Source organism: Mytilus trossulus, chromosome 3 (assembly GCF_036588685.1).
Source record: "Mytilus trossulus isolate FHL-02 chromosome 3, PNRI_Mtr1.1.1.hap1, whole genome shotgun sequence".
Classification (NCBI taxonomy): domain Eukaryota; kingdom Metazoa; phylum Mollusca; class Bivalvia; order Mytilida; family Mytilidae; genus Mytilus; species Mytilus trossulus.
In genome coordinates, this window is record NC_086375.1 from 67,104,222 (window position 1) to 67,116,425 (window position 12,204).

The window sequence follows — 12,204 nt, forward strand, 5'->3', positions numbered from 1 at the left end:
AAAAATCGATAATATGTATGTTTACTTCAAAGAGGGTTAAGTCATTTTATTTGTGCTTTCCATTTCCTAATCATTTGGTATTGTCTATTGTCTCAATGCTCTTCAACTCTATACTTGTTTGGCTTTCTAACTATTTTGGTATTAGCGTTATTGATGAGTCTTATTTAGACAAAACGCGTGTCTGGCGTATTAAATTTTAAGCCTGGTACCTTTGAAAACTATTTACCCTACTGGGTCGACGACATTGCTGGTGGACGTTTCGTCCCCGAGGCTATCACCAACCCGGTAGTTAGTACAACAGTGTTGACATGCATATCACTTATATGGTCATTTATATAAATTTAATGTTTGCACAAAAGTAGGAATTATTCGAAATACTAAGGATTTTCTTATCCCATTATTCGAAATACAAAGGATTTTCTTATCCCAGGCATAGATTACCCCAGCCGTATTTTTCACACCCTTTTTGAATTTTGGGTCCTCAATGCTCTTTAACTTTATTCTTGTTTGGCTTTCTAACTATTTTGATCTGACCGTCATTGATGAGTTTTACAAAACGCACGTCTGGCGTATCAAACTATTGTTGTACTTAGTGTTTCTGTTTCGTTGTTTTCCTCTTATAGTTGATGGGTTTCCCTCGGTTTTAGTTTGTAAGTCGGATTTGTTTTCTCTCAATCGATTTATGACTTTCAACAGCGGTATACATACTACTTTTGTCTTTATATAAGCCTGGTTCATTTGATAACTTATTATATGGCTAAGAACAATACAAAGAAATATTTTTTAGTTTTCATGTTCTACGTTATTATATTGCCATTCTATAGCGCATAACATAACAATTTCCACGCCTGGTCTATGGTTTTATGTTTATGACGTACTAGTTTTCAAAAAAATGTCTTTTAATTAATCATCTAATACATTGTTTACCACCTTTAACTTTTTTTTCACTGAGACCAAAAACGTACGCACTGTCTGTAGAATTGAGCCAACGTGTACATTTTTACTTTAATTTAACAGAATGTTTCTTTTGATTACTATCATATATTGAAACGACTTAATTAGTATACATTTTTTGGTTCTATTTAGTTATACTGGTATGTAATGTTAAATTTTAAATTAGATATATAATCTATAACATCTCGAATGTTTTGACAAGGAACTACAATACCAATCATAATGGATGTATACGTCATTGGTTTGGAACGTCAACTTTAACAGATTCGTGCTTGAGTCGGTTATTTGAAATTTATAAACTATCACTATTGCAACCATTAACAGCTTGATTACACTTTCCCAACGTATAATATAATATTAACCCGGCATTAAACGTTACTAGTCTGGTTCTAAAAAAATCGCATATTTTGTTTAAGAATTGAATGCTCTTTTTTGTAAATTTATTGGGGTGTAAAAGCGTTAACCGAAGTACATTTTGTTTGAAGCGTGGAAGCGCTTCATAGTAAAAATGTGCGCACGGTCAACGCTTTTACAACCCTATAAAGTTACACAAAAAAAAGCATTCAATACTTATAATTACATGTTTACCTTTAGGATCATGAAAACACGCTTTTTATCAAGTTTTTATTTCATTTACCTGTGCACTTTATTGTGGGACCTCGTGTCATCATGAATGAAAAGTTGCATTGTCTAATGCAACTGATTACGAAATATCACAAGATTGCTAGATTGCCAATCAGAATAACGTATTATAATGAAACATACATCTAATGTAAATATTTGCATATAAAAGTTACAATGTGTATATTTAGTCAGGTGCATTAACTAACACTGTCGAGCACACTAGACCACTCAGTATGCTTTTACTAGTCTGATGTTTACCCGCATCGACATAATGAAAGGTTGTATCCCTAACCTAGTAAATGGTACACAGTGGCATGAAGGCAGTATAGATGTGGAGTTTGTGTTTTTTTACTAGTACATGTGTATCACAAAGTTCAACTGTTTCTTACTCTGATTTCTAAACAAACCTCTTTACTCTCCACAACTCTGCGTGTTGAGGAATGAATGTTCACCTCAAGATAGTTCTTTTTGTGCTGTTTTTGTTCGATCACTGTCTAAATAATGTATGCATCCAATTCTGTTTTATTTATAAGTTTTCTTTCATTTGTTGTAAAATCTGTTGTTGGCAATGATCTTCTCTGAGACTTTATGATAGAATGATACTTAACTCCGAAACGGAGGGATCGTGGTTGATTTTCATCTGATGAAGACACATTTTTCAATCGATATGATTGAAGTCTGGAACTGGCATGTCAGTAACTGATTATAGTCCTTTGTTAATTTGTGTATGTTTATCATTGTCATTTTACTTACTTTCTTCTGTTATCTATAATAAAATCAGACTCGGACTTCTTATGACTTAATTTTGACTGTGCGTATTGCTCTGTGGGTTTTTTATTCCACATTGGCTGCAGGTATTATAGGAAAGGATTGATATCTCACTTTTGATTTGTATATTTCGAATGCTATTGTTGCGTCCATTTCGCTGGACTAGTATATTTTGTTGATAGTAGGCTAGCTGAAGCCCGACTCCGGGTGCGGGATTTCTTCTCGCTTGGTTGAAGACCCATTGGTGGCCTTACACTGTTTCCTGCTCTTTTGTTCGGTTGTCTCTGACATATTTCCCGTTTTCATTTTCTATTCTATAGGATGATTGATTTCACTGATAAAATTTATAATTGTCTGAATATACTAAAAGTAATTTACGCTTATTCATTAAACAACTTTCAATCAAGAAAAATGTATTTTATTCATCATTGCTGAAAGCCCTAGAAAAGTACATTTTTAAATTTAAAATACATTGAAAATCTAATCGATTTTACAGTATAGCAATACATATTGAAACACTATTGTATACAGTCACTATACATAACATGATTTAAATGCAAACTTCTCAGCAGTGGTGATATTCTCTAACAATGTTACAAATCAAACATAATACTAGTATTCCAAATGCTTAACAAACATTTTCAACCAAGAAACAAAAAAAATGATACATTAACTAGTGTAAACAATGATTGTGACAAGGCAGTTTTTACAACAGTCAAACTCCATATAAAAATGAAAATAAGTGTTATAAAATAAGTGTGATTGAAAGCATTGTTATTTTCAAATACAAACCTAATTATCTGTTATATTATGCAAATTTAACATTGATTTTTTTTCAAACAATCTTCATATAAAATATAAGAATAATCAAATGCAATTCGTCAATCCTTACTATGTTAAAATTGGCAACTGTTAGATTGTCCAGTCTATGTGCAAATAATACATAAGAAAACATATAATACTTTTTTTTATAAATTCTATAATATATATAAAAGCTTTTGACAATAACGTGAAATAAGAAAGAAAAAACGTGTTTTGGCTAGGATTTATAATAGGACAATGAAGTACATGTTATATTGTTTCTGAATTCCCATGAATTAAAAAGAAAAGGATTACATATCAATATACTTCTTACTTTGTATAGGAAATTTTTGTACTTTTTTTTAAATTTTCTTAGGGATTATACATTTAAAATGTAAAAATGTAACGCTAATGACTGTAATTGGTCCTACTCAACAATGCGCTCCAAATCAAGCTTAAATGTGTATATAAAGATGTTTTGAATGATTTTAAAAATTGCATAAAACTTTTAAAAATACATAAAGGTATCAAAATAAATACAGATTAGCAAAATATGAATTCTTGGCAAATTAATACTTTTTTAATGATTCATTCATTTGAAAGTCAATATCACAGCATTCTTAAAATATTGCATTAAAAATATATATTCTGAAAAAAAAACTGTGAAGAACAAAAAAAAATCAACTGAACAACTCCACATAAAATAACGTAAAACATCGAAATCTTCTGTTCTAATTTGAACTGAAATCGAACTTTCTCTTAACGGTTTTAAGGGAGAAAGCACATACTTAAAGAAAATAATAGATTTTTTCCTTTGCTTTAGAAGTTTTACTCAGCTGATCCCTTTTAATACTATAAACGCATATTTTGCATATGCTTATCATAGAATTTATATTATGCAAATCTAAGCAGAACGAATGACCCTAACATTATTTAGATATTTATTACTTCGCTAATACCATTTAGAATGAATTTCTACCCTGAAAATTACAACAAAAACTATGCATGTTCCCTAAAAGCCTTTGGCCTTTTCAAATAAACTAAGAAAGAATAACAAAACTTAACAAGTGATAATAAAGTTACATTGTCTTTCAATGGTAACATTCTAAAACATTTTTATTTTTCACCGGACTCGTTAACAGAAGTGGTGGTCCCATTATTAGTTCTTGGTTCAGATTTTTCTTCTTTTGAGACACTATCCCCATTGCAGCTCACCAATGCGGTAGCAGGAGGGGTAATTCTCTTAGGTGACTGAGTGGTAGATGCCGGAGGTGACTTAGGTGGTGACTTGGGTGGTGACCTCGACGTTGGTTCACAAGTTGGTTGAGGAGGCGGTATCACTGGATGGGTATCTAATGTAGCACCATTAAAAGGTTTAACTTCAGCTCTGTCATTGCTTTCTATATGACTTTGTTGTTGTACGATTTTATCTGCCTGTTCTTTTGACGCTTGGTCCCAAACAAAACTACCATGACGCTAGAAAACAGAATATCATTATTCTTTACAAGGGAAGACTATAATACACAAATCGTCTTTGTAATTGTTTAAAGGAAGAATAGACCAACTTAATTCTAAAAATTTGAAGAACATATTCTGAAATAGGATCTTTTGTGTAATTTTTTTTACTCAAAATGTGATAAGACTTTTTATTTTCATGGGTTCATATTTTTGAAATTATATTTGATAAAATTTCTACAATTATCAACAAAAATTAAGTTTATTTTTGATAGGAAATAGTAAATCAGATAAACTTACAATCAAAGAATTTTACCAGTACATATATATGAAATTTGTTATTATGAAGTAATATTATCCCAAACAAAATGTTTGAGACATGCTGGCATACAACATTCAATACAGCAAAGATCTATGTTATTCAGATATGTTGTGATAACACTTTCTTTTCAAAATACGACTTTTAAAACAGGGTGTACATACATGCATTGTGTTCATACATACCACACGTATGCATCAAATATTAATCTGGCAGGATGAACGAGAACGAGTTCAAATAATAAATCAGCATGTTTAGTTGAAATGATTAAAGCGATATGCGTTTTTGGTAAAAGCAAGTACTATATGGTCCCACCGAAACGTTTATGCAACATAAAAATGTGATCATTCGTTTCAAAACAAATAACACGATTTTTTTGCACTTAATTGATTATCCAAATCAAAATCCTCTTCTCAATTTCAGATTGTGTTAACTTCACATCCAGTAAAAATAAAAATATGTTAAAACTAATTTTAAAATTAATGAAAATTAATGAAGAAGGAGATATACTTCAAGAAAATATGATGATGTTTGGCAAACCAGTACAATGCAATGATCTGCATAAGAAATAAATGTTAACGGTGTTGCCTGTAGCATGATGTATGTTTATTTCGCTATGACTTGTTAAAGGTTCGATAGTCTGGCGTCTAGCGACAATAATTTACTGTCGTCGGGATTCAGATACTATCGGACAATGGCGGATATGCATGACTTTTATAATAGGAATGAAAGAATTTTGTTAGATTAATGGAAGCTTTTAATTTCCAAAAATGTCAAGATGCGAGTTTGTCACGTAGTGTTTGTTTTACTTACTAGTGGATACTTCTGAAACTGAGTCAATAAAATAGAAAGCAATATGTTCAATTACAGAATTAGATTTGTTCTGATTCAAAGTAGTTTCAAACTTATGTAAATAAAAATTAATTAAAAAAATTTAGAAGCCAACAATCATTTCACATTAACTTCCGACGTAAATATTGTAATTTGCTATTTTTTCTGGCAAAAGAAAGTGAACATTAATATTCATAACTGCTCATTACAAATATTGATCCAAGTGTAAATTTTGCAATTGCAAAACAGTTCAAATTATTACGAGACCCGTTCTGATATTGTTCAACATATAAAATTACTTTTGTATAAAATTGCTACTGTCAAAATCAGTTTTCAACAATAAATCATGTTCTATATCATTCCGAGTCTGTATACTGGTTTTGAATAAGAACCGAATTCTTATAAGGACAAAAAAATTAAAGGTCAAAGATTTGGACATGCACATAAACATTTGGCAGATGTTTAACTGTTTTCTTAGTGCACGACCATCCCAATTTTTCCACTGATATGAGTGAAGGAAAGAAAAGTACACAAAAGGAAAAACAATAAAATTATTTTCATATTAAGTATTCAAGACCCTATATAATAAAGCTATGTATAATTCTGTATAAATGTATACTCTTTAAAGGCCACGTAAAAGGACGTGTTAAACTTACTTTATTTCTAATTGGATAATTAGGATCTGATCGACTATTATATTGATGTTCAAATGATATCTTTTCCTGGAAAATCCTTTTCTGACCATCTGTTGCCCCAAGAAAATTCACTGGAACTAAAATGTAAGAATGAGTTTTTAAAACAGGTATTAAGAGATAAAGTTGGTGTATGCATAATAAGCATTGAAACTTACATTACAATATATATAAATTCTATCTTTAAAAAATACAAAACTATGCTCTTTTCGAAAATTATTTAAGATTTTTTTAAATTGCCCTAGTTAAATTTTATCAAAATTGAACTATGACAATCAAAATAGTCTCTCGCTTTAAAGCAAACTTTTGTTGCTGTGGAAACTTCATGTGATGAAACTGTTGAAAAGAAGGTAGTTTATAAAAATAATATTGTTTAGTAAATGTTATTATTACATACCAACACCATGAGCGGCATTTTTATTTGGATTAGCTTCATGTCGTGTAAATCCTCTAGCTGAAAATGGGGAATCCCTCATATATCCTTCTCTATATATTGTATCTTTTGTTTTGGGGGGTATCTGTAATGGTTCGTCAGATGTCCGTGAAGGCCACCATAAGTTTTGCTCATCGTGTGTTTCGCCCGTGTATACACTACAAATAGGCTCGTTCAATATTCTAACATTATGTCTTAGGAATCCACAGCTATTCGGATGTGGTCTGTGAACTCGGTAATCTGGTACTTCCTTCGGTAAGACTTGTGTTGATCGGTTATAAATGTCTGGTAGTGCTACTCCTCGTTTTAGTTGTTCCCGGTCGGGAACTGGAAATTTGTTGTCGCCGGGAAATTTTGGGTGATCGTCCTCTGCATTTGTACTGATAACTCTGAATGAATCCGGACTATAAATACAAAAATATAATCAGAGACCTCATAGAAGGAGACAGTTTATAAAACTATATTGTCATAGTAAATTCTGCTGTAAACTGCGATACTAGAGCGCACAGTCACTGAAAACTAGTTCGAACTCAATAATAGTTAATATATAAATCATGTTCTCCCAGACTAAAAGTACACTCTAGTATACTTCCTACAACTAATAACATTGTAAAACCGTACTCAAAAATTTCTTTTCCGTTTATCATAAATTGCAATTATATTACAGCAATTTTTATACTATTAAATTAAGACAAACTGTGTGTGTCTCCTTTCGTATCATATGGATGAAAGCACAGCTTTTCAGTGTCATCTGACGATGCATACAATTTATCTTTCCAAGAGCAATAATTACAACAAAAGTGCTCACTTTGTAATGTTAAGCATACCCATAATTCAAAGTATAGAAAAACACGAAGTAGTTGTTTGACCTGCCTTTGATGTAGTCGTTAGATCTAGAGAGCTTAATTGTCCATGTAATTTATTTTTTTCCCACTGGGCATAACCCCATTAAAAACAGCTTATAGGCACTGGTCATCGACTTCGCCCAATGTCTTGCTGATATAAATATCTATAACAAAATTCTCAACAAAAAAAGTACGCGTTAGAGTGCGTAGTTACAGAGCAATTGTATGTCTTTGTATCATGTGTCTTGTAAATCCTTAGGACTTAAATTAATGTACAGCTTTAAAATATATGGAAAATTAACCAACTTTCGTCATATATAGATATATGAAGATGTGGTGTGAGTGCCAATGAGACAACTCTCATAGTATGGTCTTGAGAAACGGTGATAGTCCGTCGGAAGGGGAAGATAAATGGTTGACCCGTGTTAAGAGAGAGCCATATCACTTGCACGTAAAATACATCCTTGTAGATTTTTAAAAAGAGTAGGCTAATGTGGTTACAAGGCAGCACTCACACCCACAAAGTGGAAAGGGATTAATATAAGTTAAAACAACTTGTTTCCAAGTCCACTTTAAATAAATATGCTTCAACTAACTTTCGTCAGCGAACAAAATAACAAGGTATAAAGTGATTCCGAAGATATGTTGGAGTCCATACAACATATTCCGTTTGCCACTTGCAGAAGCATTAAAAAGTATGGAAACTGTTGAATGATCTACCCTTTATACTTCACGTTCCGGTTCTCGTTCCAGCGCTCGTTCCTCTCACTTATTAATTCAAAGTTTTTGGTCACAATGTTGAACGCATCTATCCCACCATACTGCATATTTTGTCATTTAGAAATTGACAATTAGGGTAGGTTGAGAATAAAACTTCACAACAAAGAGACGACTTTGGCTCCCCAAGTTCGAACTTTCATTTCTATGTAGCAAAATTCCAGCAGCGCCTGTTTAGGGATTATATTTTATATATCTCATGTCGTTTGATAATCATACGATATTCCAGAGCTGGCATATTATGACTTCAATGGTACAGCTATGGTTGCTGTTTACTATGAAGCTATTTAACCAAGAGATCTAAGTGATGACGTTGAAATTATCCCTCGAAAATCTTACGGTTGTCGTCATGAGTCGTTTGCCCGTTATATAATATCTGTCGCAATCTTGTGTCCAATTTTCATAGAGTGTGACCAACTTATTGTAGTTATCACCATTATTTCATCCTTGAGTAAGAACTAGTTCCTTAATTGACAAATTGAAAAAAAACATTCACCATGGATAATTTCCCTTGTTTCACTACCAGACTCAAACTCCTAAATTTTATAAAACTTGATGGAATTTGAATACTAACATGTTTTTGTGCAATTTTGTATCGAATGACATCAGTAACAAAAGTGACTTCATTTATATGTGAAAGGTATTTTATAGCTTTATGTCTAATGGAATTTTCTTTTAATATATGTCAAATACGGAATAAAAGAGATAAAAAATTATTATCATTTAAATCCTTGATTCGTTATTTAAATTACACTGACAATTACAATGTATCCTTTATCTTATTGTTCTGTAAAAGTACAATCCAGTTCCCTCCTGTATTGTAACCCTCGAATAGCGGTGATGCATGACAGGTTGCTATTAAATTTGTTTTTTACACATCCCTCAGACTGGAGCTTTATGGTGAAAATCCCCTTTATACATCAAACACATTTTTGAAAAGAGAGTAATAAATTTAAAACAAAGTCGTTGATTGTCCTCTTTACTTATATATCAAACGGAAATCTATCAATCTATATACCTTCCCGTCAGGAGGGAGTGGACTCATTTTGAGTGAATATACACCAGCGTGGGTGAACAGCTAAAAACCTTAAAGTGTGCACAGTTAAAATGAAAACTGTATCTTCAGTTAAAATCAGTGCTGTAATTTAGATGTGGAGTAGTGTCGATATGCTGACATCTTAAATAGCTTCAAGCCTTGTCGAAAATGTTCAACAGACGCCCGGGGAAGTTCGTATGTCGAAAGGCATGCTGTTCTGGGATATAATGGTGGCAGGAATGAATGAATACTTGAAACAATCTAGTTTGGCTTATGTTATTAGATACGGAACCACGAGTTCTGGTGGTATGGTGGTTGAGCAGGAAGTGAACAGGAACTTCTACGACAATGACATGATTTATTATCTTTTGTAGAACGTGATAACTCTATTCCTGGCTCTTTTGTGTTCCAGTGGTTCCCAACCTAGTTGCTGATTCATTTTGGTTACGCAACCATGGCCAGGTTTCCTCGAAAAGAAATCCCCTATGGCAAATGGCCAGTCTGGCAGCCTGATGTTGTTCGTTTTTGAGTTGTTGGATTTGCTGATGCTGATAAAACGGAAATGTATCTGACAAATACATATCAAATTTGAAGAAATATGTATGGTTTGAAAAATTGTCATTTTAATTTATTTTTTTTAACCGTTTTACCAACAAATGAAACATACAAATACATGCATTCATCTTAAATACCGTATATGTATGTGACCCTCTATATAAGAATCAAACTGTTTGTCTCTGAAGTCGTTCAAGTGTGTTTGGCTACATGTATAATTTTTTTTTCCATATTTAGATGCAAAATTGTAAGTAAACTAGATATGATTTCAGGCAAACATGATACCCAATTGCTAAATATTTTTTTTTATTGTAAAATTAATTGTAAAAAATATACATGCACAAATATATCTGATTTATGTCTGACATCAATTTGTTAATTTGTTAACAGATAAGGGTGATCATGATAAACACATGGCCTGCAAAAAAATCGTTAGTTCTAGTCATTAAGGAGCATAAATTCTAGACCGGGGATCGATTTGGAGTATAATTTGTATGGGTCCTTTTACAATCATGATCGGAAAACTTGTATATATATGTGACATGTACATGACTACAATAAAACTTCTTTTTATTTTGCACAAAATTTCCCCAAAACAATTTAATGAAGCGAACGAATTCCTGCAAATCTGCATATCTCTTTGACAAAAATATTACGATGAACACTGCACATGCAAAATCCACTGTAAAAAAAAACAATAAGTTTTAACTGTAGGGAGCACCTGCCCCTCTTTTTTTTTAAATTTATTTATTTAAAGCATATCATCCCAATCTAGTTTTAGTATGAAAAAAATTAGATGTACCTGAAACCACTTTAGACTCAACAATATTTGTCATGATTTTTTTATAAGTTAGATTGTTCATGTTAATTGGTTGGTTGGTACAGGGACGTATATAGAGGGATAGGTAACTTCTTAACAATCCTTGTTACGACAAAAAAATATGTAGAGAATCATTGTAGAAACCACACTGTACACCTTAAAACTTTAAAAGTTGTTGATGGATTTTAATGAAATAAAGATTTTCTTAAACTTAAATGATTCCTACATTGATAGAGTTAATTTGGTTGATAATGTTCATGTCCTTCATGTAATTTGAATTATTTAAGAAAGGAGGGTAATTATTTTTGGGGCATTATTCTACATTTTGGGTGAAAAACACAATTAAACGTAGTTCAACTGTTCAGCTAAAAACTTAAAAAGTTCTTGATTGATTTTGATGAAATTTATTTTGTCTGAAGTCTTAATGTTTTATGGTTATAAATAAGGTATAAGATTAAATATAAGCAATTTAAAAATGTATAGAAGATATGTTCAAATCCAACGATTCTCTACATATTTTCCAAAAATTATGAGATTCCAATCCTTCTATTTTAAGTCCTAATTGGTTGGTATTTTAAATTTATTTCAGCCTAATGAAGGGAAATTCAGAAATAAGCCACAGGCACTTGTTTCTATCCATTGGAAGAACCACTATCAACGTATATTGACTCGTAAATATACGTTGATAGTGGTTCTTCCAATGGATAGAAACAAGTGCCTGTGAAATAAGCCCATAGAAAAATTAAATTCAACTATTAAATTGGTTGACATTCATCATGGTCAAAAGTTGACGGAGCCAAATACACAATATAATATAAACGTATTCACACTTTTGGTTTTTAGCTGAATCTTGCCTCCGAATGACCTTAGATCTACTCCGAATCACCTTTTGACGTCAAGCAACAATTACTTTTAAATTGTGACGTCAAATATTTTAAATTATGATGTCAAAGTTTACGGGAACCTGTGTGATTTTACGTAATGGCGGACAAATTTGCATACAAGTGTAAATACGTCTATTGGAGGCATCAAAACCAAAACACCAAAAAATATTCCGTTTTAAATGAAAATTAAATAAATTTTGAAACAAAACAGTGCATCTGGCATGATAAATTAAGATTTTCCTATTTCTTACTTGTATCGTTCTGGTACTCGCTTTTTACGGGCTAACGGTGGCATGTATAGCGTCATTGTTATTGAAATTACGGGTATCCGATATTTTCTAAAGGGAAACCATTTAATTAGCCGCCATATTTGTTGATAAACGTTACCACAGCGATATCATTCGGAGTAC

At 31.9% G+C, this 12,204-nt stretch overlaps 1 protein-coding gene across 1 annotated transcript; it reads right to left on the minus strand.

Moving 5' to 3' along the window:
• Window positions 1-2,748: 2,748 nt before the first annotated feature.
• Window positions 2,749-12,200, minus strand: LOC134712189 (uncharacterized protein C2orf73-like). The gene is made up of 4 exons (XM_063573488.1): window positions 12,046-12,200; window positions 6,842-7,281; window positions 6,409-6,524; window positions 2,749-4,623 (listed from the first exon to the last, which is right to left on the minus strand). Exons 1-4 carry the CDS (start codon window positions 12,099-12,101, stop codon window positions 4,264-4,266), a joined length of 972 nt encoding a protein of 323 aa, XP_063429558.1. The 5' UTR covers window positions 12,102-12,200; the 3' UTR covers window positions 2,749-4,263.
• Between the last annotated feature and the right edge of the window lie 4 nt (window positions 12,201-12,204).

Bases quoted from the DNA above. Each gene is read 5' to 3' on its own strand.
- LOC134712189 (XM_063573488.1), bottom strand. From the start codon at position 12,101: ATGACGCTATACATGCCACCGTTAGCCCGTAAAAAGCGAGTACCAGAA. The intron at 7,282-12,045 runs GTAAGAAATAGG...TTGTATTTATAG, and splicing joins CGAGTACCAGAACGATACAA to TCCGGATTCATTCAGAGTTA. The intron at 6,525-6,841 runs GTATGTAATAAT...CTTACATTTTAG, and splicing joins AAATGCCGCTCATGGTGTTG to TTCCAGTGAATTTTCTTGGG.